The sequence below is a fragment of the Polypterus senegalus genome, chromosome 16 (genome assembly GCF_016835505.1).
Source record: "Polypterus senegalus isolate Bchr_013 chromosome 16, ASM1683550v1, whole genome shotgun sequence".
NCBI lineage: Eukaryota > Metazoa > Chordata > Cladistia > Polypteriformes > Polypteridae > Polypterus > Polypterus senegalus.
In genome coordinates this window covers 3,788,621-3,814,996 of record NC_053169.1, presented here as the reverse complement: position 1 = coordinate 3,814,996, position 26,376 = coordinate 3,788,621, and the positions used below count along the sequence as shown (strand labels likewise).

At 54.1% G+C, this 26,376-nt stretch overlaps 1 protein-coding gene across 1 annotated transcript in view; it reads right to left on the bottom strand.

Annotated features, from left to right (window-relative positions):
- Window positions 1–26,376, bottom strand: part of LOC120517025 (CUB and sushi domain-containing protein 1-like) — a 293,367-nt gene that overhangs the window by 149,139 nt on the left and 117,852 nt on the right. Inside the window, exons 6-7 of the mRNA XM_039739099.1 lie at window positions 11,255–11,367; window positions 4,514–4,591 (exon numbers count right to left, since the gene is read on the bottom strand). Coding sequence (XP_039595033.1) covers window positions 4,514–4,591; window positions 11,255–11,367 — 191 coding nt within the window. The remainder of the gene's footprint in view (window positions 1–4,513; window positions 4,592–11,254; window positions 11,368–26,376) is intronic.

The window sequence follows — 26,376 nt, the reverse complement described above, 5'->3', positions numbered from 1 at the left end:
CACGGCTCTCCAAATCAAATCAGCTGCTAACCCCCATTGTTGTCTGAGGCGTTAACAAGCCGCCCCCCCATTCTGGTCGACCTTCACTTCCTTCAGCTGTCCTCGTCATCCTCATCCTGAATGGCCCCCCATTTGCTCTCCTCAGCTCCTCCTCGGCTGCTGCTTTGTCTTTTTTGTAACAGTCAGGCCGCCACTCCAGCCAGTACCCCTGGTGAGGCCCCCCTAGTGTGCCATGTCACTTAAGGATGGCCTCCGTTATTAGCTTGTGACATCAACAAGTGACCGCTGAGATCAGCCTCTCAGTCCGGTCCTGTCATCTCTTCAGCATCATGGATCTCGTCATCCTTCAGCCGCTGCTCCTCAGCAGCTCTCCTTGGTCCTGAATCTCTCTCACTGCTTTTGTCCTTCTCGTGACGCAGAGGCCGCGTTACTCTTCCTGGTTGTCCAAGGCTGCCAGACCTCGAGTGCCAGCCGGCGTCTGCTATTGGAGCTCCGCTTTTGGTTTGGTGAGTCCTGCTGGTGCTCTTCATTCCCTGTATTACAACGAGCTTTTTTCTCGCCAGCTCCAGCTCATTTTTGATCACATGTTGTTTTCTATTTCGTCCTTCATGGTGGTCCCACAGTGACACTTTGCAAGTTGGTGCCACCCTCGACTGTGGACTTATCCCAGCAGATGTTGATTTTTCTAAACACTTCTCCCGTCCTTCTTGCTCGGTTTACTTTGATGTTCATTTTTGACCTGCCAGTCGGGTTTTCTTAAATTATTTTGGCCTTTTGCTTCTGCCCTTTTGCATGTCATTTCAGTAAACGTTCATCTCCTGGGCTTTGCCCTTTGCCCCCGGTGGTCTGCTGCTTCTCCGTCTCTATCCTAGTCGTTTGTGGTCGGCTGGCTCATGCCTCCATGCAGTCGTGTGGAGGAGACTTGAACCCGTGCTTAGACACTCCAGCCTGGGAGGACGTCTCACTTTTATCGCATGGCCTCCTCATTTCACAGGCTGAGCTGCTGGAGGTCTCTGGGGGGATTCCAGCCTTGGCGGCTCCCTTCACCAGCCGGCGTTCTACATGATCCGTTTGACAGTTTGGCCGGGTCCCTCGCTCAGACACTCCTGAGAGTTTCTTCTTCACATGGTAAAGATTCCGAAAAAATCCAACTGGGAATTCAAAGTCAGCTTCACGACAAGTCAGACAGGCACAATAAGCGGGCGAGGCAAGACGCCAGCTGAGCTTAGAGGGGTCAACGAGACGAGACCATCAGGCTGCTTTTAACTTTGACAAGAGCTTTTTGGGCACAGCCACCCAAAACGTGTCATCATTGGCACAGTGTCATCATGTCCACCTTTATTACAGCTGGGGGTCTCAAGTCCTGCCCATCCTTTAAACACTTCAGCCCTGCCGCTCTCAGTCGCCGCTCGGTTTGCGTCCGTCAGTCTTTGCTCCTCCTCGTTTGCTCTCCGTGGTGCTGAATCGGCTCTTCTCGGCTCTCCATGGTGCTGAATTCACTCCTCACGCTTTAGTTGCTCTCCGTGGTCCTGAATCAGCCCAGTCGCCCTCCTCGTCTTTCTATAGTCATTCTCTCTCTTTTTATAATTTGGACCCCCAAAGGTGCCCACCTGCCTTCAGATGATATCTCAGTGGTTCATGTTACAGCTTGAGGGTTCCTTCCATGGGTTTGAGTGCCACACATCAGCAGTAGACAGAATGTCTGCTTCAGAGGAGAGACCCTTACAGCACGTGTACAGATGAGGGGCACTTCTCCTGGTTTACACTCCACGACGGCTTGAGCTTCTTCATTGGCGAGGGCACAAGCCTGGCAGACAGTTCTGATGTACCTCTTCTCCCTGTTCTGTCCCCCAGGTCCGAGACCTTCCGTGCCCACATACTCGTATGTATTCCACATGTGCCATCAGGAACTCGAATGCCATCTTACACTTAATAACTCACCTGCACTCATTCCTGATCAGAGATGGGCAGGCAGTGCCCAGATGCCCAGGTGGCACAAGGCAGTTCAAGACCCAGAGAGTCCCTAGCAAGATCTTAAAAGAAGGACTGCTGTGGGGAGGTTGAAGGGGTCAGTCATTACCACATGTGGTGGTCTGGGGAGTCTGGGAAGGATGCCAGAGGGCAGCCCACCTGACAGGGCCCAGACTGAAGCACCCTGGTGGGCTAGCACGGGGTTCCAAGACCTCCAAGTTGACGCATGATGCTGAAGGGTCACCAGGTGGGAAGCTGTGGTGAAGTGGGAGAGGACTGGGTGGTAGAACTGTGCAGTCGCTCACTGGGTGAGATACCTGCGCCTTTAAGGAGGACTGAGTGCTCAGGGTTCAAGGAGACCAGGAACTGTGCTGGTGTGTGTGTGTGTTACCAGTCAGGTTTACCATTAGCCATGGTGGGTATTCTTGGCCCTTGGCACCTCCTGGATGTTCTCCCTTTGCTCATCCCTCCCTCCTGGGGGGGTTTCCTCCATTTCTCATCCCACATCCCTAAAGACGGCCAGGATGGGTCAATCAGGGCTCCTAGTTTTCTGAAGTGTGCTGTGAGTTTATAGGACTTGACCCTCAGAGTCGTTCATCTTGGGCACTGGCACGGGGCTGTTGGTAGCTGCACACTGCTGCCAGCTGTGGGTTCAAGTGGCTCTGTGGTGCTCATCTCTCAGCCAAATCTAAGTGTTGGGATACAAAGCAACCATCAGAAGTGACCTCATGGAGTAGGCCAGCCAGACACGGGTGACCGTCTTACTGTCCTCTCTGGGGATGCCCTCGTGTAGCTCACTTCTCACCCGTCAGAAGGATCTCCAGCTCCTTGGTCTTTGGGCATGGCATCCAATGGGCTTTGTCCTGTCACTGTGTGCTCTTAATGTGGTGACGTGAGAGAGCCCCACTGTCACTGTCAGACGAACACAAGTGACAGAGCAAGTGGTGTGCTGCCATACATCTCCAGCAGTGGGTGGCGATGTGCAACTCCTCAGATTAGCGGCGCAGTGGCCTCCGTAGCTTCTTCAGATGAGTCATTGCCACCCCATGAATGTCCACGGTGGGCTCAAGGCTCTCTCTTATCTAAGAAGAGTCGTTTTGGGAGTCTGAGAAGCTCTCTTTGAGTCTGCATGACCTCCGCCTGCACTCAGAGGTGACACAAGAGTCAGGACGTTAGTGACAGGACAGCTGATCATCCTGACTTCCATCGGCCTGCCCTGTGCGTGTCACGTTTGGCATTAACAAGGCACGAGCTGAGTGCAGCCCCCCAAAGTGCGGCATCCAGCGGCGCAGCCTGGTGACAAACCGGCGAGCGAGTCCCGGGGGTCCCACACAAGCCGTTAGTGTCACATCCGCTTTGGCATGTCACTCTTAATGCTCTGCTGCTCGGGCCGAGGTGACATTATTGGGGGCATTCGTAACACGGGCCGCGCACTCCCGAGAGACGCCCGTCATTATTTGCTGGAGAAATTCTTCATGCGTGGCGTCGGTTTGAAAAGATTAAAAAAAAAAAAGAAAAAGAAATAAAACAGCCGCCTGTCACGCCGACAACGAACGGAGCCACCAAAAGGCCACCGTCACGTCACAGCCACGTGTCCAGGATGTCACCTCGACTATATAGTGCCTTTTATATCTACTTGCTGCACACTGCCTTTAGCTGATCTGTCAATCTATCAGGCAGCCATCCCTCTGTTATATAGCGGCTTTCACTTCTCTGTCTGTCTGTCTGTCTGTCTGTTATATAGCGCCTTTCAACTCTCTGTCTGTCTGTCCCTCTGTTATATAGCGCCTTTCACCTCTCTGTCTGTCCCTCTGTTATATAGCGGCTTTCACTTCTCTGTCTGTCTGTCTGTCTGTTATATAGCGCCTTTCACCTCTCTGTCTGTCTGTCTGTCTGTTATATAGCGCCTTTCAACTCTCTGTCTGTCTGTCTGTTATATAGCGCCTTTCACCTCTCTGTCTGTCTGTCTGTTATATAGCGTCTTTCATTTCTCTGTCTCTCTGTCTGTCTGTCTGTCCCTCTGTTTCACCTCTCCACCTATACTGAATGCTTCATTCCAGAGCAGTACTCCAGGACCCTGATGAGATCAGTGCACCCCGATGCCACTCTCCACCCCTGGCACTGCCAGCTGTCTGATCACTCGGCCCCTTGGTTTCACTCTTTTGATGTTTCCAAGAATAAAAAGAATACAAAAAACAATTTGAAAATGAAAAAGAAGAGGAAGATGAAGAAGAGGAGGATGGGATCTTGGGCGATGGCCGACTAAGTGACAGTTCAAGGGCTTTTCCTTCATCTCTGCCCATCCCTGCAGTAGGGGATTTGGTTTAAAAGGTGACCAAAGCCTAAAGGGGGTCGACTGGCGTAGCATAGCAACAGTGGAGGCCACAACGAGAAGCTCAGAAAGTGACCCAGAAAGTGACAAATGACAAGTGTGCTCTCTGGGAAATTGGGAAGGGAAAAGCAAAGGAAAACAAAACAGGAATGAGGAGAGCCGAGGTGGGCCCGGGGTGGCCGAGGGGGGCCCAGGGGGCCGGAGACTTACAGACGGTGCTCTTGTGGTTGCTGTCCTTGTTCGGGAGCATCTTGACCCCTCGGGACTTGAGCTCGATGGCCTTCTTCACTGCAAAAAAAGAAGAGAAAACAAAGAAAACGTCAACCCAGACGGACAAGCAGAAGAACTCAAAATGGAAACAAGAAAGAAGCGGAGCGGACCCTGAAACGAGGAGGGTGGGCCACTGCTGGAGTTGTGATGGGGGGTCTTCTGTCAAAATGAACATCAGCGCTGGGGTCTGCAAGTGCATGGAGGGGCCGACGATGGACACCATTGGCAAGACGGGAGGCGGCAAGAATGAAAGGTGAAAGGCGCTATACAGCAGCCAATCAGATGAGCCCTGACCCTTCTTAAGCCACAGAGTCATTGGTGACAAGGCCAGCTCTGGACTGGCACATGCCTGCTGGCCCATGGTGCCAATAAGGGCAGCCCACATGGTGCGGGCGTCTGCCCTTAAATTTCAAATGAAGTGACATGTAAATGGGAAGAAGAATAGCCAGGCTGGCAAGCCTCAGAGGGCACACACCTGCCACCCACTGGCATTGACTGGCAGCATAAGAGAGTGAACCATCACGCCATGCTGTGCCCCCACCCGGTGTCCCCAGTGATGTCCTTGTCTCAGGTCAGAAGCCTCCGCTGTCCTCGACCCGCCATCAGTGGAATCAGTTAGTGAGCACCGAGTGGGAAATCAAATCAAATGACGTGGCAGCAAGGGAAACGAGAAGCCCCCCACGGAGCCCAGAAGCCCCTCCAAAGCTGCAAGGACAAGACGGTCTCTCGGAAGCCAATGGGACCCCGTCACACGTCGGGCACTCCTCAGTGCCAAGCTGCATTTGTGCTCACCTGTGACTTTTAGGGCTCTCCCTTTGGAGTGGCACGGTGGCACATTGGTCACCTACTGTAACCCTGGGTAATTGCAGTTCACACCCAGAGAGTCAGGTTGAAGATGGCAGGACAATCCGCCCGGTCACGGTGGGACGTTCTTCTCTTGTGACGTGAAGCCAGGAGTCGCTGACAATCTTCATTAACTTGTGACCTCTTCGGATGTCACATGTCGATGACTCAAACACATTTCTGTTGGGTACAAAGCCTGGCTATGTTTAGTTTCTCCAATCCCACCGGCCCCCCATCAGTGTCCGCCTGAGCAGAACCTCTGACTTTACCCTTAGAATCACCAAGGGTCCTAAAACGAGTAAATCAGCCCAGACCGCCATTTCCAACCGCGCTGCTCATCGCTTTCACGTTCCACCTTCGAGCTCCTCGTCCTCCTGGATGTTGGTGGTCTTGTCGCCGACCCCGAGAGCCCTGGTTGGACGAGTGACAGTCCACTCAGCCATCGGTCAGGGCTAGAGTTTAACATTGAGAGCGCTGGCCACTCAAACGACTGGACCTTCTCAGAGAGCCCCTCTGTTTCTGGGGGTCAATGACCACTCAGCTGTGGGAGGACAGATGGCGCGGTCACTTCACGAGTCCCCAGGGTCAGTGAGTGTCACTGTCCAGACAGATGGCCAGCAGAGGGCATCACGAGGAGTCACTAGGGAGAAGAAAGACGCCCCCTGGTGGGTGGGTCAGGTATTTCAATATATTCGGGGGCCGTCATACCGTGAAAGTCATCTGCTGTGGTAGCCACGTCTGCCAGCATACATGCCACCATGTATACCCATGGATACCCTGTCCGTGGAGCCCCCTGCCAGCCTATCTGGGCTCCGCCTTCAACGCCATGACGTCTTTCAGGAGGGGCGGAGTTAACAGAGTCTGCTAATGCATATGCCATTTGAGACAAATGTGGGACGACTGGCACCTTCAAGGCTGTTACCCAGGACCCCCACCACCCGTGAATGTTATGCCAGGCTGCCATCTCCTGCCTGTCACTAAGCAGCTTGAGGAGCCCCACATAGTGAAAGCAAGCGTGTCTGAGGTGTTCGAATCCGATCCGCCAGACTGACGGACCCCAACAATGACCGGCCACCAAGGCGAGACCACCCCCCATGTGTGTGGACACGCTCTGATGGCCACAAAGGAGCAAAGACGTCCGATGCATTCAAATTGCAGGGGCATCTGACTTTATAATTAAAACGCGGCCCCCCACGGAATACACACTCATCCTGTAGTGGGTGACGTGCATCTGGTGACATCAGAAAGAAGAAACTCATAAAGTGTGACAAACAGGACCTGCGATGGAGACCTGAGGGCTTCGGGAGGGGCATACAGGACGGGTGGGCACACACACCAGTGCCAATTTAGTGTCACCAGCCCTCCTAGCCTGCATGTCCTTCCACGCAAACCCAGACCACCTTCACTTGAACCCAAGACTCGGGGTCCATGAAGACACCAGGCTAATGGCTCGCTGTCGGTGGTCCTGAGTCCAACTAATTGCCCTTAGCGCCCCCTGCTCTGTCTCTGGTGCTGATCTGCTACTCCAGGGGTGGTCTGACGGATGCACGTCATGCACTTGTGGCTCCAGGGTCACCTCTGGGGTCTCTGCTGGTGACATCCTCACTCCTCAGCTCCCTCTGTGTTTGGAGGGGGGGGTCTCTTCAGTTTTGGAATGAGGACCCACTTCTGTATCTTTTTCTTTTTAGAATGCATCCCACTGCCCCCGGCAGCCCCCACCCTCCTTCAGACAGAAGCTCGACGCGCTGGACGAGTCACACCGGGGGGCCGCGTCTTACAAAACGCTTTTTTTTCTTCTTTTCGCCTCAGGAGGACGCGACTTGAAAGTGCTCTTCATCTGCTCAAGTCGTGTTTCTCATTAAGCCCCCGAGACCACCCGAGTTTAATTACTCTGAGAAAATCCATTCAAGTGCAGACTTCCATTTCTTATGCCAAGGCTCGTCTTCCTCCTCACGTGGCTGCGATTAGATGAAGGCCGAGGAGCCGAGGACAGCCAGCGTCACGTCTGTCACTGTGGCCAGGTGACCATTAGAGATGGACCACCATAAAAAAAACCAAGGGTCCCCACGATCCCCGCGTCACATGACCTCACACACCATCAGATGCCAACCTCAGGGAATGAAAGCAAAGCAAAGCCGTGAAGCGACGCGTGGTTTGTTTCTGGATTGCTATGTCTGTTGCTGGCCATGTGACCCGATTGTCATGTGACGCTCTGGGTCTTTAGTACCCCCCAACCCCAAACCCCACTGCAGCTCAGTTTCTCATTCCCGAGTTTGGGGTTCTGCCGACTACGCTCTTGATGTCCTCCTTGTAGCTTCTTCTTGCCCCCCGTCGCCCGCCTGCCCCCGTTGCCCGTCTGCCTGCCGCGCCACTCGCACTTCACGTCTGCTTCTGGTGATCTTCATGACGTGAGGGGGTCGCTGCGCCACTTTGCCTGAAGTGAAGTATTAAAGAGAATGTGAAAGCGTCAGGTCCTTGTTGTCACACGACGGCAGACAAAAACAAAGAAACGGGCACAAAAGATCCAGCAGGGCGGCTGGCACCGTCACGCAGCCCCCCACAATGTGAAGAACTGACAGCGACGAGGAAGTCGGATGACAAGAGCACATGACGTGTGCCCACTCGCCTTCCTGCCAGTTGGCCCTCTACATCGGTGTTGAGTGCCCTCAGAGTGCCCGCTCAGACGCTGGCCTGAGCCCCTCAGTCTGGTTTCTTTCTTTCTTTCTTTCTGTGATTCGCCGATTTTGGGGGTCGCCATTAAGAGTTTGTGGAATGCTTGGCGTGTCCTCCGATGGGTGGGCCTCTGCCAGGCTTTGCTCTCTTTGTTTCATTTCTCTGCAGTTCTTTAATACCAAACAGTAAGCAGACGTCTTTGTTCTGGTGGGCCTGGCATTTCCCGACTCCCCTCTCCTCACGGTGAAGGCCTTAAGCCTCAGGGCGGCTTCAGCTGATTTCCAGACCCTTAGGCCTTTCAATTACAACAATGAGATGGGTGACGGCGCCAACGGGCCGGTCTTGGACTTGACTGGCACCTTTGGGGCACTTTAAGGTTTCAGACAGACCTGGGCAGGTGGGCTCGAGGAATTCCCGGAAAGTCAATTCCCGTTTCAAACGCTGCCTACAAACAAAAGTCCAAAGCCCAGAAAAGATGAGCAGAAGGCCCACCAAGGTCAGCTGGGTCCTGCGGTGGACCTCAAGTGAGCAGCAGCATGCAGGGGCACCGCCCCCCTTGGGCTCAACAGACACACAAATACAAGACATGCAAAGCGTGACAGGAATCAGGACCACCAGCTGGCCAGCAGGGCATGGCATGGCGACATCACTGGGGAAGTGAGCCCCTCGGTGGGCAAACGCCTTCAAGACGGCAGGAGCTCAGGACAGAAGCTCATGTTGGGCCACAAGGTCCCACTAAACACTTAGGGGGGCTCAAAACCCCCAAACAATGGGGTCTGCCCGATAGCGTGGGGGGGCTTTCTCTCTTTTGAGTTTGCTGCTTTGTTGTCTGTCGTTGTGTTTCTTGTCCTGTTTTTTGACCTTCTCTGTGACATGTGGGGGGCAGGCAGGGGGTGGCATTGCTCCAATTTGAATGTCATTTTGATGGCCTGCGCAGAGCATGTGATTCGGGGGTCTTCAGTTCTCTGAGCCCCTCGGCCGTGCTGGCTTTCTGCTTTTGGGCCCATTTAAGGAGGAAATGAAAGAATGACGCAGAGCGTGACAGTCGGGACATTGCATTCAGGAGGCGCTTTTCAAGATCAGATGTGACAAAGTGCTTTACAGACAGCCGAGAGGTGACAATAAAGAAATCAACGCGCTGCTTTCTCTCCTAATGATCTTCTCATTGATTTATTTCTGGGCCTCCGCACGCGACGACGTGAAATGCTGAAGCTGTCATTTGCACCCATCACAGCCGAGTGGGCGGGCTCTAGCGCGCTGCGCGTTTTGATTGGCGGATCGTCACGTAAATCTTCAGCCGTTTCCAGCAGGACGCTTTCTTGCACCCGAGTCCCCGTGGACGCGCCGTCACCACTGAGCGCGTGCACTTGGGTCTCCAGCGGCTCGCCGACACGTGACGAGATGGGGATTACCAATCACGACACGCATCTGGCCAGAGCCCGCCCACTCGGCGGTGTCGCGTTCCCATCAGCGAGTCGCGTGCGGAGTCCCAGAATAAAGGACTGAAGAGATCATTAAAAATCAAAGCCCCCCGTCATTACCTCCGCTCACAGTTCAGATGTCCCGTCCTGACTGCAGCCCCCCTCGTGGCCCTGCTTGAGTGATGAGATATTCGGTTTCTGATTGAGGATTCGCTGTGCGCTCACTTTTGGTAAATTCGGACCCCCCAAACTGTTAAAGCCCCTTGGCCCAGTGCTGAACTTCTTCTGCCCCCCCGCCCTGGGGACACTTCAAACGATGGCAGAGACGACGAGGAGCGGGAGGTGAACTCGAGTTCAGCACAGCCGGGCCGAGCGCCTCAAATGGGGGGCGCAGAGTATGCGTGGCACTGGGACCCCCACAATAGCCTCGCTGTCGCATAATATTAAAGTACAGCAGCATGGCGGCCTCTCTAGAAGGGGGAATCCATCACATCGGACATCGCGCTGGCTCTCGGTGGGACCCTGCAGGAAAGACCCTCAAGGATCAGGGCACACGCCAGGACAGAATAAAGAAGATAAAGCGCCCAGTGGTCCAACCCGGTGAATCCCCCCAAACCCGCTAAATAAAACGACGGTGTGTCCGCACACCGAAAGCACTGCTGGGAAACGGCCGGGTGGTCTCCCTGTCGCGTGCGCGCGCTGCATCGTTAGAAGTGCGATGGTCTCTGAGTAGGCAGCTAAGTCACCCGGGGGTCTGTGGGGGTCTCAGTCAGGGCCGGGCCTTCGGGACGTTTGCGCTTTTGTTTTTTGGAGGCTTCCTGTCATCTCACATCATAAGAGCCCACCGGCACGCCATTCCGCAGGCCCCCCTTTGCGATCAGATGCGGAAAAGTCATTTTGAATAAAAATCCATCGAAAGGCGTTTGGCTGCGGCTGGGCACGCATCGCGGGAGATGGCGGGGGGCTCATGAAAGACCCCTTTAGCGCAGCTCAGGCCATTCTGGAATTTTACCGTGACTCGTGCCCCTTCCAGGACAGGCAGCTGCCCATCATTTGTACCCTCATAGTCCTATCAGCATGAGACACAAGGCAGGACTGACGGGGTGCCATCCGATCACGATGCCCAGTGCCCAGTGTCACTGTCTTTATTATTCCACCATCCACACCCTGAACCCAATTCATTTCAAGTTGCAGCCAGAGCCCACCCAGACAGCGCTGGTGCAGGGCAGGACCCGCTCCTGTAGAGGATGCCAGCCTTCAACAGGCCTCCTCAGAGCCCAAAGTCCCCTCATCTTCATGCCACACAGGCCAAGCCAAGATCTGAGCCCATACCCTGGAGCTGGCAGCACTAACCACCATGCCACCCTGTATTTTTATAGAGCCTTACAGCAGGTGAGTTCAGAGCACAGCGATGAGCAGGTGGGACTCAAATAAAAAGACAAATAGGGGGACATCAGAGGACAAGTCACTGGGCACAGAGTGGACAAAAGGCAGCCATAACGGACATGGCAGTGACAAGAATGTGCCGGAATTAAAACTGGGGGTCTGACCCTATCACCACCAGCTGGCGCCCTCTACAACACTCAGCCATAATGCCACCCAAGGCTCTAGATGCCACATGGTGACCTTTAGGGTGGTATCTGGGCACAGCGGCAGAGCCAATGGCATTGGAGTTCAAAGAAACCGTCCATAAGGGGGCCGAACCAGCATCACTGCCCACATACAGCCCCCCACCGGCCCTTACCTTGATACTGAGCATTGAATCCTTTCCGCCGGTGGTTGCTGTCCGAGGTGAAGTGCAGCCGGAGCCAATTCTTGCTGCTGATCACCGGGGATGGAAGATTTGTGCCAGTCAGCCTGCAAGAGAGCAAGAATGTCACTTTAGTGGGACACAATTTAAAAAGGGGGACAGTGGTGACCATCATCACCCGCCCACGTCACTCAGCTGTGCACTATTCTTATTTGTGTGTGTGTGGGGGTGGGGCCCCCATGTCGAAGGGTCCCAAAACAGCCCCGCTCCTCACCCGGCCCAACAACTCCTGAAGTCCTCAGTTTGCCCATCCTGTTCAGGGCCAGAGGGGGCAGAGCCTATGCCAGCAGCACAGGTAACAAGGTGAGAGACAAACCCGGACAGGATGCCAGTCCATGGTGGGGCCACCAGTGCCCCGTTTAAAGCCCTCAGTTAATGGCAAGTCTTTGGAGATTGCGAGCGCTTAGCAGCAAATTCAAAATGTACAATAAATGGGGTGGCACAGCACTTAGCACTGCTGCCTTAGGCCTCCCCTCACCTGCATATTCTGCCCGTGTCTGTGTGATTCTCAGCTGGCCAGTATGGGTGGGCTCTGTGGCAGACTGGCATCCTGTCCAGGGCTGCCTCCTGCCTTGCACCCAGTCTTATGCGGGTGAGCTGTGTTGGGTCATGGCACAATGCCTTGTGTGGCTGCCCGCTGCTCACGCGGCCCTCCTGACGTTTCTTCGCTGCTTTAAATGTTGCATGTTAGGTCAGCGGGATCAGTCGATTCATTCATTACCTGATTGGCTGATTTATTCTCTTCATTGACCGATTGATCCAATCAGGCTTCTGGGTATTTTTGCCGTATCTGCTCAAACGCTGACAGCCCCTTGTAACCCAAAGCCCCCCTCTCAGTCTCTGCAGCTTTCACTTCACTCTTTAAATTCAGATTGACATGAGCCACTGCGCCCAGGACATGAGTCGATGCCCGCTGGGCACTTTTAGAGCCGAGTCTGTAACCCTTCTGTCCTCTGCATTAAGAGTCCACTACAATGGGCGCTGGTCCTGCCATTGTCTAGGGCACTGATTGTGAAAGGCACTATAGTGATGTGAGGCCAAAGCAGGTGGCACTCAGAATGGCACTTTACAGAATAAAGAATAGCTGAACAGGACTGGCACACTCGATGGGCTGATTATTACCATCATTCTAACGCTCTAAAGTAAGGCGCTATATGACATTAACACTCGATATTGACTGATTCACCATTGCACTCACTCAACACTCAACATGGGACACCGTGGAGGAGGGGCACAGGATGGCACAGGGCAAGCCTCAGACCCACAGTGGTTATGGGTGGGGAGGATGTGAACAGAGGCCGGGCCTGAAATACCACCATAGGGCGTCAGAGCCGGGCATCTGTGAGGCAAATCAAGGTGGAGGGGTGCCAGGGTGGGCTTTCAGCTTGAAAAGCGGGCAGAAGGGGGCAGTTCAGGACTGGAGGGTGAGAGTCAAAGTGCAAGCCAACCCTCCCAGGTGGCCAAGGGTTCGAGAGGCTGCAGATTTGCTGTTTTCCTCGTTTCCCTGTGATCATCCCTCCCTTAAGTTAATTGTCCTGCTTTTGGATTGTGTGTCTCGGGGGTCTCCTGCTGGACAGATTATCGCTGTTTGGCTCACTCCCACCAGGCGCCGGCCGGACCCCCGTGAACGTCTCATATATCCGCGCTGAGCGGCTTTTGTTTTCTCCTGATGAAGATGAACGGCTCTCCGAGTTACTGAGCTGCTAAATTTGCTTTTGAAGCCTCCGCTGCCATCACTGCCACCGCCGCCGCCACTCGATTTCATTAAAGTTGCACAAGTGTGGAAATTCACGTCCATTCAGAGGAACAGCAGAAAAGATGGAATCGGCATCTCTGGGGCATCTCTGGGGCATCGCAGCCCCGTGACCTTGAGAGACGCGGGCACCTCGCTTGTCACCGAGAAAGAGAGAGTGCCACTTTATGTCAGTGCCACTCATCTGCAGTTAGGACTAACAAACGCCCGCCTGCTCTGTAGGAAGACTCGCCTGTCTGCACTGAGGGTCCGCTAAATATGGTTTTAGGGTCCTATGGGGGGGGGGTGACCCTAAATGTCTGCCACAAATTGCCACCCATCCATCCATCCTTCCATTATTTCCCCCACTTCATCCATTTCACTTTACCCTGAGAGCAAGGCATGCCAGGCAGAGACCAGCCCTGGGTGAGATGCCAGGCACCAATCACCTTCCAACCACTATCCAATCCACAAAATCTACAGGGGGGCCAGGGGGCTGGCTTTTTCTCCCTGGTATCTGGTCCAAGGTAGGCATGTGGTCCAGATGGGACGCCAGCCTGATTTGCCACCCATTCATACATCCATCTGACTAGTTTACCCTGGCAGTGTTGTGTGCCATGCAAGAGCCCATCCTGAATAGCATGCCAGCCCCTAAAATACAATCCATCCATTAATTAATGAACCCCCTTAATCCAGCCCAAGACTGAGGATACTGGCACATATCCTGGCAACTCACAGTATAAAGCAGGACCCAAGCCTGGGTGAGATGCCAGCCTCCCTATTACCATCCATCCATAACTGAACCCACTTATGCCAAACCAGGATGACAGCTGGTTGATCTTATCCTGGCAACACTGAGTACAAGGCAGGAGACAACCTTGGATGGCATGTGAGTCTTGGGTTGGCATCCATCCATCTATTATCCGTGCCACACAGGTGGCCTTGGTGCTGGTACACAGAATGGCATACCAGTCCTAATTATCCCCTGGTCTATCTGTCCATTAGTGAGCCTCCTTTGGACCCCATTGTTTGTTCATCTCTTGGATTTGTGCCCATCACAAACTCCAGGACTCTGGTGGTGCCAAGTGTCTGCCTGTGGGTACAAACAGCTGCTCATTTCATTAGAGGGCATAACTGCTAACATGGAGTTGCTTGATGGATGCCATGGTGAGCCAGTGTTTGGCACTCCCATCTTCGGGCACTTGCTCTCTGGTTTGGAGTGGCATTTGTGGGGTCCGCGTCTTTTCCATGTTTAAGGGGGTCTTCTCCAGCTGCCAGTGAACAGCTGTGATGAGAGAAGGGCATTCTGCCCAATAAGCTCATCCATCCTAAACTCCAAAGGTGAGCCCCAAGGTGTGCTGATGCCACTGGATTGGCCAGTATTAGTGAGTATGGGTGTGTGCCATGTGCTGGTTTGGCCACTGACCTTGTAAGCAAGCAGAGGCTCAAGGTGCAGTGATAACATCTGCCACCAGATGGCGCTCCAGTGCCAGCCAAATGACTTTACTTCTAGGGCAGAAAAGCTGGACAAGGCAGGTAGAGTGGGCAGGAACTGGGAGTGTGGTGGGCATGTGCTGAGGCTAGAAAGAGCAACGACTGCAAAGGTGGGCACAGGTGGTCAGTGCCCTGATGATGCCGTTGGTGGACTGGCACTCTGCCTGGACTTCTTCCTGCCTTTACTGGATGTTCCTGGGAGAGGCTCCTGCCCCCTGCAGCACTTTGTGGAAAAGGCGAAGTTTGTGACTTTATGTTGAAGCACAATGTGGCGTACCTGACGGTGGGCCTGGAGGAGGCGCTCTAACACACGGCGCAACGCTAATTCGGAGAGCTCGCTGCACCCTGCGTTGGATCGAGTAAGCAGATCAGACGGGACCACCCTGAGCTAAGAGACATGGTGGGCATAAAATGATAAGTGGGGAAAATGGCAAGGCGAGTGGGCTACGGTGGGCACTGCAACGCAGGACACTGGGGGGGGGGACTTGGAACAAGAGACACGTCAGAAACACACAAAGCAGTCAATGCACTTAGCACTAGACAGAGATGAGAAAGGCGCTATATAGCGTGAAGATGCCCCCACTTTATGTCCAGGTGCCCTTCAGCTCTCTTCTCAAGGTCATGTTTAATGGTCCGAATGCTTCCCCACCACTCCAATGAGCCTTAGGGGGCTACACGAGGGTCCCGCCAGCCTCAGATTAAAGCGGAGAGCACATGAGACGTGGAGAAGATGAAAGGCGATAATCAGGCGCCCCACTCCTCCCACTCAAAGACGATTCTCTTCTGGTGGTCCCGTGTTTAATAAGGCCACCCTTAAAACAAACAGCACTTCGAGTCTGTCACCTGACGGCTCAAACACGAATGCATTTCTTTACAGCTCAGTGATCTGTGGAATTAAAAGTGTGTAATAAATAATTAAGTTTTCAATTTTAATATCAGGTACAAAGAGACAATAGGACTTCATCTTCAAGGCGCAGCGTGATAACGATTCATTTTAGAAATGGCAAATGGAGAAGGCATGCTAATGGCGCTTGTGGCGGTCCGCACTCGCCGCCTGTTCTGTTAGCTGAGCTGCCCCTCTAAAGTGAGCGGAAGTCTAAACCGTCCACGCAGACCTCAGCATTAACAGTCGCAGTGCGCCATCTGCTGGACTCTGTTTGGGAATGCGTGTGTTAATAGAATTCAGGCTCCGCTTTCATTCCAACAGATGGCGCTTCACAAACCTCAGCACGGCTTCATCAAGGGGCTCAGAGCAGAGACAGACCCACGGGCACGGGCACCTGTTGCCCAGTCCTCCTCCTCCTCCTCTGCTCCATACCTGGCATGGCTTGGTGACGGAGGGTTCAACAGCTGGCACACAGAGAGGCTGGGGCAGCAGGGTTTCCACTTTCTTTATCTTCAGCCAATGCTCAAGTCCTCAGAGTGTACAGCCCACTTGATGTTTGAACTGAACGGAGAGTGTGTGTGAGCCCAGGGCATATTCATGTTGAACGTGGCAAGCGTATGGCAGATGATCACACGCGTGTTTCCTCCTCTTTTGTGCAGCAGTTTTTAGGACTTCTCATGTGGCACGGTGCCCAGAGCTGCCCCCAGTGTCGAGGGTTCACTTTCTGCTCTCCCTGTGCTCTCCCCATCAGACAAGTGGGTTTGGTGAGCTGGTCAGAGTTGGCACCTGCCTTATGCCCAGTGCCACCAGGACAGACTTAGCCCCGCCCCACCCCGATTTTGGAACGGGACAAAGAGGCATGGCATGGCACTTCCTCATGGGACAGGCGAGATTCGCCCAGTCAGACCTAAAGTGGAGGAGCTGTGGGCACATTGGTGGGCACTTGAAAGAAGAAGGAGAGGGATGGGCTGACCCCCCAGAGGGTGGTCTGTAATTTTACTCGCTGCACTTTCCAGAGTGACACGAGGGGGCTTCTGTGTAGCGTAAGACGTAAGGCTGGCTGTGATTATAAAGGACGTCAAACAGTCAGAAAGAGCGAAGGACCACCAGAGACGAGGGGCCGCGATGGCCAGCAATCCGGCAGGACACCCAGGTAGCACTGGGGACATGGAGGGGACAAGGAAGGAGAGGACCAAAGAGCACAAGTCTGTGCAAAACCCCCCCGTCCCCCACCTCCCGTGCCCATCACGTCCGCTCGATAAGAAGTTCGCGGGCCGCGTTTCCGCTGATTTGATTCTTTATTTGTTTCATCGGCTTGCAGGTTAACTGAGGAGGATCTCTTTAATGAGATGCCAGTCCTCTCATGGTCACGATAATGCGCTTTGTCCTCTTTAATAACGCCACATATCTGTCACCATGAGCGTCTGCCGGCACGCCAATTACTGACTGGCAATTTCAAACGAGCTGGCGGAACATCTGGAGCTGCAGCCGCGCGCCTAATGTGTGAGATCAGCGGCCAGCAGGTGGCACTCATAGCACCATGAGGCACAACGTAGGGAAATGCCAGCCGGGCACCGTCACCTTCAGCAGGAGCAGGAGGGCACAGAGATGGCGAGAGGTCAGGGGCCGGGTGGCCCAGTCAGGCCATCATGCTTGAACTAGAAGACACGTCCGTGGAACTGCCTGCCTGTTATAAAGTGCCTATATAGCGCCTTACATATCTCACTCTCTCTCTTTGTTATATAGCGCCTTACATATCTCACTGTCTCTCTCTGTTATATAGTGCCTTACATATCTCACTCTCTCTCTGTTATATAGCGCCTTACATATCTCACTCTCTCTATATATTATATAGCGCCTTGCATATCTCACTCTATCTGTTATATAGCGCCTTACATATCTCACTCTATCTGTTATATAGCGCCTTACATATCTCACTCTCTCTCTCTCTCTGTTATATAGCGCCTTCTCCACCTACCCACCTGTCTTCTTCACTGTTGAATTGCCTTGTTTTGCACTGATGGGGGGCTCCACTGCTCCCCTTCTGGTCTGACCTGACTCTACACTGAGGTGGTCTACAGGGTGTTGTCACCACACCACTGGCAGCTCTAATTGTGTCGTGCATGAATGTGCCCTGTGATGGGTTGGCACTGACATCCTGCCTTGGCTTCTTCTCCCTGGCACTTGATGCTGCTGAGATAAGCCATAAGGACCCAGCAGGTCAGATGACGGCCTGGCTGTTGGATATCTGGGCTCACCCTGAGTGATGGCAGTCCAAAGTGCCACATTCACCCTGGCATTGGCCTCAAGCTGCCACCCCGACTCTTTCACATTCTCCTTAAAGTCCAGCGGCACACGAGCCGACGTCGGAGTGTGCACAGCTGGCCCTCGTCCTCCTTCGATGCTGCCATGCAATCCAGCTCACCCGCCCGCTGCCAGCCTTTGTTTAGGATGGAGGACTTTAGAGAAGATGAAGGAAGTGACTGGTGCTCGGCTCCTCCACAAACGCACTTGGAAAGCCTCGAGGGCATCGTGAAGATTGGTGACCTTGTAATTGACTTCAGACATGGCCTCCTATTTTAAGGCAGCAGCCTCGTTCTTCAGAGAGTAATTACATTAAATGTGGGCACTTGAGAAGAGCGATGATGAGATTCAACGTGATTGCTCTTTCCTAAAAATTGGTGTGGAGTAAAAAAGAAAAAAAAACTCCAATCAAATGGCTTTTATGTGAATAATGTAAATCTGGCGGGAGGAGGCGAGTAGGGGCATGGGCAGTACCAGGGTAGGACAGAGCTGGTGACCACTGAGACCTGCCCTGGCATGGACAGGGCAACACATCATGCCAGAGGAGGAGGCAGAGGTCACTGAGGGGGCAGTAAGCCATTAACGTGTGTTGGTGCCCCACTGATGGACATGCCTGAGGGGCATGAAGGCACAGCGCCCACTGGAGGCCTCTGAGGCCATTGCACTGCCGAGCTTTTCTACCTCTAGGCTGCCTCATTTCAAAGCACCATGTGGGCTGGAGAGGCACAACTGGCACTATGGCAGCCTTGGCCTGAGCCCACGAGCCAACCTCTTTACAATCTTTATACATTTGGCAGAGAGTGACATGTACCCTGGCGCCTGGCATCAGTGTGAACACTCCAACATCGAGTCGTGAGCGGACGACTGACGGCCCTGCGCTAACCAGCAGTCCTGCCTGTCTTAATGGCGGCTCTCCGTGGTGCTGAAACGGCAGGCCCGTCTTATCGGCGGCTCTCCGTGGTGCTGAAACGGCAGGCCCGTCTTATCGGCGGCTCTCCGTGGTGCTGAAATAGGCCACTGTGCGGCCTGCAGCGCTGATCAGAAACTCGTAGCCAATGGCTCCGATGACCCCAGGGGGTCACCCAGTGGCGGCTCACGATAGGCTCAACTGTGGGAGATCCAATCAGGTTCAAAAATGGCTGCATGATAACTTGATGATGGACATGGCAGGCAATGGGTGGGGCGGCTAAGCACAAACTGCAGGGTGCGTCTAAGTCCTAAAAGTCCACGGCCCACCCCTAAAATAAACTTCTCAGCCCTGATGACAGTGGCGTTCAATGACAGCTTGAACATATTAATCATGTGACATGCAGTGACAATGACCAAAGACACACACGACGGACATGCCAACACTCCCTAAAACAGCCATCCACTACAGGGAGCTGTGCGTGGCGTGTTAAGTGGGAGTGATGACATGACACCCCCCTCACCTCCCAAGGTCGCGGTGCCCATGTGTGCGTTTATTAGATCAGGATGGCCTGGGCAGCCGTCTCCTTAAGGAATGAAAACGGCTTCGAGCAAATTGAGAAAGGACGCTGCCTCTGAGCATCTTGATGAATCTTTCTCGATTACGCTGACCTTCAGTGAGCACGGGGTCAATCTCTCCGTTCCACCAAGTGCCACCCAAGGCCATGTCTTGATGGCATCATGTCTGACAATTGTTTGCAGCCATCCAAGCAGAACAGCTTTTCTTCTTGCTCTTTGTTAGGCACACAAAAGAAGGGGATTGCTGCCAGTCGGACCCTCCCTTACAAGTCTCAGTGGAAGACGCGGATGTAAATGGCAGGTGCCCACCTGCTTGGGACCCTGTGTCCATCCTGGGTAGCGGACAGCTCAATCAGAGCAGTGTCAGGTGCTTTTGAAGGCAAAGAGTAAGTGTGTATGTGATGGTGGGGGGCTTGGGAAACATTTCACTAGGGGGCACGGCTGTGAAACTTGAGGACATCAAGACTGACATCTGGGACCCCAAAAAGACACCCAGGGGTCCACAAGAGGTAAGGGGGGTGCAAGACAGAAAGTGGAGGTCTTCTGTCCTTAACCAGACCTTTATGGCATCTCCAGGGGTCAGAGACCCCGTCTGGCATCCCATAGACTGTTTTGCTTCTTCTCAGGGTGCCACAGCCTTCTGGGTAATTAGAGATCTAACCTCAGGTGGGTCACTCACAGGCCCCTGCCCTGGCACACACTGAGATGGCTGTGCCAGCCTGTGTTTCAATTTGTGGCTCACGTCTTTACCAGCCTCCCCAGTGTTATCCATTCAGAGAGACCCCTCACTTATTGGGCAGGTGGTGCCATTGGCCTGATGCTCTGCAGTGCCCTCCCCTTTAGTTTGTGCCCCTCCAACCCACTGACCCTGGCAGCTTTCTTTCTGCTGGCTTGGATTGCTGTCGTTTCTAATTTCTCTAGTGGGCACCTTTAAATGAAGTGAATTATTCTTTGCTCTGGGTGGCACAGTGATTGGCATCTGTTGTTTTCTGTGCGGAGTATACAGGTTCTCCCCCTGTCTCCATTATCTTTCTCTTCCTTGGCATGGCTGGCCATTCTAGACTGACTGGCATCTGGTCCAAGGTTGGCTCCTCCTCTGCACCCAGTGCTGCTGGGACTGCCGCTGGCTGACCCACTGACCTTGAGCCAGTCGTGGCAGGTTCTGTTATCAACTCCAGCGGTCATCCAGTATTGGACAGTCGGTCAGCACATTCCTTACTTTTGAGGAGTGCGGCGTGGCACACATGCAGGCTGCGCAGCCACGCAAACGGGCAGCCAAGTGGCTCAAACGCACGCACACACACCATGAGCTCGCTGCCCTCCTCTCGTGCACATGCAGATCTCCTTTATGCCTGCCATGCTCCCGGGCATCACCGGCGGGTGAACATTGAGGCTCTGAAGCCCACCGATGGTGCAGTTTGGTTTCTTTTTCAGTCCTTCTGTTATTCTGCTGAAAGCCCCCTCACAACCCCCAGGCGGCATTTCTCTGAATAATCCCGCAGAGGGCACGGAGCGGGCACCGGTGAGCCCAGACGCCTCTGCTGACCTCCCTCATTGGTTAATCAGTGAGTGGCACTCGTGTTGTGCAGTGGCGAACTGTCAATGGCCATGCTGGTGCCAACCAGCCGGTCGAGATCCTGCCCACCATTTCGTCAAGACAGCGAGCTGTGCCCAGGGTGGACTGGATTGGAGTCATTGGGCCAACTGCAAGCATGCCATTGTCATGTGGTGGGCTGACCGGTGACACGAACGCCACAGGTTTCCAGACCAAGACCCCAAAGTAGGAGACCCCCAGACCAGATAGACGTCAAAGGCCCAATATACGTAAATAAGAGATAAGGAAGTTAACTGATGTGACAGGCACTCAAAGTGACAAAGGGACTCAGCGGATGAATCTATCACCCATGGGCGCGCTGATGATGGGGGTCCCGGGAAGGCAGAGTGCCATTCTTACAGATGGCGCAAACAGTAAGACGAGTAGGAGCAACGAAGCAAGCGGAGCTGCCAGCTGATTTGTGACAAGAAAGGACGAAACGCAGACAGGCGGGAGACGAGGAGCGGGCACAAAGTCCTAAGAACTGAAGAGACGAGAAGAAGGAATGGAGAGCCAGAGACCCCAGTGGAGGGAAGGAGGGGCGCCAGTCGAGGTGGGACACAAGGGCCAAGTCTTCAAAGCGTAAGGGGCCAAGCTCTGGCCCTAAGGGGGGTGGGCGCCTGGCAGGGGCATCAAGCCAGCGACGCCATGACCAACGAGCTCACCCGCTTCACATACCTACTTGTGGCTCGCCCCACCGAGGCCACATCTGCTCACTTAGCCAATGACAGTGGGGCGGGGGGGGCATCGGGCTCTTCAGGTCCGAGTGGTCCGGCAGTGCCAGGTTAGGGTGGTGGGCCCATCGTGCATGTGACATGGCCGAGCTGCCACAGTAGCCCCCTTGAGTACTCGCGCAGAGTGAGAGGCGTAGTCGGCAGGACGCCGAGCCGTTGGCCACATGTCACACTGACTGGCACGTCTTGGTGTGCCATACGAGATGCCGCCGACTGCTGCTGCTGTCACCGCTCATCTCGTGCTCACCGCCGCTGCCACAAGGCGGACGTCAACACAAATGCCACCCTGATGGTGGGCCTGCTTTCCAGACGGCTGCTCCGAGATGTCTGAGAACTTCAGCCCTGGACGGATGAAGAGTGACAGCAAAGAGAGGACAAAGTGACCGAGGCTGGTGACACTTCAATCAGCGGTCATCATCTGAAGCCACCATTAGTTAATATTTTACAGAAAAGATGTCTGTCCACCCGCAAGGCACCTGGCATCTCCTGCCTGGCCTCCTGGCACTGCACACTGGCACTGATGAGAGGCTGGCTGCAAACCAAGGCTGCCAAGACGGTGGGCAGCAGCTTAAGGGCATTAAGCACACAGGCAGCTCACTTTAAGTTCAGGGCTGAGGGTCTCATATCTCAAATATCCCAAGTTGGTGGCATGGCACTCCTCACATAGCTAGCCAAAGATGAAGACATGCCACCTCACTGCCCACCTTCCATGTCTTTTATACCCCTCCCCACAAACCAAGGAGCCTTTTGACCTCAGTGCCCCCTCCCTGCCATGCAGTCACACACTGGCACATCCTGCCCGTCAAATGCCCAAATTCACAGAATGTGCAGCAGCTTGTTGTTTAGAGGCGGGCACACACCTTCTGCCCACCTGCCCAAAGCTCATCACTCATCTCATTGGTGCCTTGCACCTCTCGAGTGCCACGCCTGTCCAGATTAGACCAGAAGGCCCTCCTAATCAGAGCAGACCTCTGCGGGACGCTTGGCACTGCCAGTCTCCCCACAGACCTCCCCCACTTCCTCCTCCTCTTCTTTGCTCTCTTCTCTTTGGGACCCCAAGTGGCATCGAAGCAAACACAAAGTGACAAAGTGACAAGGCGAGCTCATTGGGAGTCACAGAAAGTGGCCGGGCGCTGACCGGCATCCTGCTTCAGTGTGACAGTGACGGTGACAGCCATCGGCCCGTTGTCGACTCTTAAGGACTTGGTGGCCTTTGGGATCGATGAGTGCAGGGGCGTCTCTTGAAGACCCCCCGCCTGTTAGCCCCTCATTCACAATGTGTGAGACTTTGATGTTGGGGGTGTCACTCAGTCACCGACTCTGTGCTTCTTTTATTAATGGCTGTCACTCTGTAGCTTCTATTAGTTGTCACTGACGAGGCAGAGTGTCCTAGTGTGGCACGGTAAACACACGGACCACCGATCTCAATTTGGTAAAAGCCAAATGAGGGAGGAGGGTCTGACTGCACACCCCCAGCCACAGCCCCCTGAATGACATCACAGCCTGCCAGCGCAGAGACACCTGCAGTGGACCCCCAGTGGCAGAGCCTTCAGGGGCCTGTGGCCGGAGGTCCGCAGCCAGACCCTCCTCGACCCCCAAGCTCTGCTCCCCTCACACTTGACGTCCGCCGAAGTGCCCTGCTGGTCCTGCGGTCACTCAGTGCTGACACTGGTGGCCCGTGTGTACAAACTGAAAGGTGACGCCACCTCGTTCGGTTGTGACTTTTTCATGGAATGCGCGCTCGATGACGAGGATGGAAGCCCCCATACCTGCCTTTCCATGCACACCTCCAGCCACAGGACCCTGAAGGACGTCACAGCCACTGAGGGGTCTGACACTGGAGGTCTGCAGGTGTCAGAAGGGGCGGGGCCATCCGGAGTGCTTTGGGGCACATGACTGGGTGGGAGGGGCTTGTGTGGGCGAGCTCTGGTGATGTTTAGCAGATGGCATGGCCACTGACTCCAGGTGGGCAGTGGGTGCGTGTGGCAGCTGTGGGAGATGCAGATTGGAGCGCATTGAGCCACAGAAGACGGAGGGTGGCACTAAAAGCCGTCCCTCTGTGTCTCGTTCACTGCAGTTGTGCGTTTTGCATGTCACGCTTCTCGTCAATCGTCCTTCTGTGTGACACGGTGTCGTCGGCTGTGCGCTTTGGTGACTTGGTGACAGTCAAGTGGCAGTGCATGTGCTGAGCTGGCAGGCGTGCTGTGGAGACACCAGGCAGGGCATTTCATTTCTTCCATTGTTTTCCTCCTCAGGGTGCCCACCTGGACTTTCTGCTCACAGCCTGGCACATATTGTGCAGGCTGTCACTCCCGTGCCAACCAGGCTGTTTCTGATTCCTTCTTATTCCTTATTGATCATCAGAGTGGGAAGCAATAAGCATGCGGACCGCCACAGTCAGCATTGGGGGGCTGCAAGATCAGCACCTTTCAGAACTCAGCAGCAGCCCGCTAGACGCCGAGGGAGGAGAATACAAAGCAAGGAGGACAAAGCCACACACCGAGGACCTCTCATGTGGCCGGTGGCCGGGTGACAGCCCCACTGAAGGCTCTTGAGCGGTGTGTGTGTGTGTGACTTTCTTCTTCAGGGTCGGTGACACCACACATTTGGCTGGGTCATCATTAGGAGTACAACAGGGGCCGCCAGCCCAAATGACGCCCAAAGAAGCAGCGTGATGAGCCGAGGTGCCACCCGCTGGCCTTCCCTTCAGATGACTCCTAAGGTCTGTGACGGGCACTTTGTCACTTGAGGTTGCATTTGAGGACTTTGGGGGAGGCATTTGGGGACAGGAAGGCTGGTAAAAGCAAAGAGCCGAGGCGTTTGCAGAGGACTGAACTTTTCCCAGGGGGCCTGGGGTGGGCTGGGGGGGTCCGTCTTGTCGAGTGTTCTAAGTGTTACTTTGTCATCGATGTGTTTGTTGATTATTTTTCTAAAATGTGATTCGCTGTCACCGCAACTCTAAAGACGACTCATCCGGACCCCAGGGGGGGCTGATTTGTGGGCACTGCCAGCTGGAGCTTCTCCCTCCGAATGTGAAGGCACCACTGGGCAGGTGTGACCACATCGCACCCCCGCCCTCATGGTGGGCAGCCCTCGCCCGGTCCTTATGGAGGTTTATTCTCATTTTTGGGATTTTTTGAGCTCATTTGCATAGGGTGGCCGTTTCGACCAATCGTGTTTGCCGTCTGCCCTTTGCTATTTTACTTGTTCCTGGGGGACCCCCAGCTACCCAGACTTCACGGCTCTCCCTCGCGTGAAGTTTATTTACGGATTTCTCAAACTGGAAGCTGGCCACTAGAGTGGGGGCTCGGACCCCCTTTGTGGGGCATTTCTGGCCTGCCACCCTGGTTATCCATGGAGGCCTAAGTCCACTTTGGCCATTTTGAGGGAGTGGACCACCACACCCACTATAAGGTGTCCCATTATGACGACACCCCAGACCACGGGCTCAACATGGCGGCCTCCAAAGCGGGCACGGTGTGGTGACAATTTCAGTAGACAATGACAATAACGTGTGAAGCGTCACAGCCACAGTGAGAGCAGCAACACGCAAACTTGAAATCCTGGAGCCACGGTGGACGTGTCAGGCGAGGGTCCGCCAATCAGGACTTGCTGGGGAGCTGACGAGGAATTTGTGCTCGAATGGCACCAGTGAGCTGTTACACAGGAAGGGAAGTGAAGCCCCCCGAGTCGTGACAACACAAACGAAGTGAATGAGACGGCTATGAAAGGATGGAATGTTCTCCTCCGTCGACTGTAAAATCCTCAGCAAGATTAAAGGCTTACGCTGAGGGTGGGCCGCACGCTCCTGCGCAAAGGGGGCCGAACGCTTGCCGGTGGTTTTCACTGCTTGGCGTCGTTCCTTGCATTTTAATTTCTTCACTCCAGTCTGATTTCTTCTATCAGCTCCATTTCAAAAAAGAGAAAGAGAGACCTCCAGGGATGACAAAACACGCGTGCTTAGAGACCCCCATTGTGCCCACAAGTCATTAAGGGGCTCAGTTACCTCCCATGTGAAAGATGAAGATTACTGAAGACGCATTTAACAACGACACCTGTCTGCTCCGGCGACCCTTTTAAGGAAACGGCTCATCGGGTCTGCCGAGAGCAGCCCACTTAAAACCAACCAGCTTGGCACTGGCACTGCCAAGGTAACAAAACGGGCAGCAAGTGGCTTATGTCAGTCTTTAGAATCGTACGGACCCCCTGATCACCCACCTGATCTGAGGCTGCTCAGCTTTACACGAGGAGCCATTCCAGTGACCCTCTAACCACTCAGATGTGGACAAGAACACTCAGAACAAGCCTGGCATCTGAGTGGGCACCCCATGACAGCAGGGCAAAGGAGCCACCATGAGTGGGTAACAATGAGAAGTGGCACGGTGGGCTTGTGAACCAAGACGAGCACCTGGTAGTTCACTCCTGCTGTGATGAGCTGTGTTGGCACATCACCCGGGTGTCATGGTCTGGTCACATGCATGTGACGCCACTTGTCAGCTTTCATGTCATTCATGGGGTGACTGACTTCTCCACTCGGTGTGGCCATCGCTATGGCATGAGCTCATCCCTCGGTGTGTGCCACGGTGGCAGCCATCTTAGTTAAGGGTAGGCTGCACCTCAGGAAATGTCAGGACCACCAGAACTGAAGGGCATTTGGAGCAGCTGCCCATTGTGGGGTCTGTTGCTTAAAGACCACCAAAGACTGTTCTATTCACTTGATATCTCCTGCCTGTCTATCTCTCTATCATATAGCGCCTTTCACATCTATCTATCTATCTATCATATAGCGCCTTTCACATCTATCTATCTATCTATCTATCTATCTAT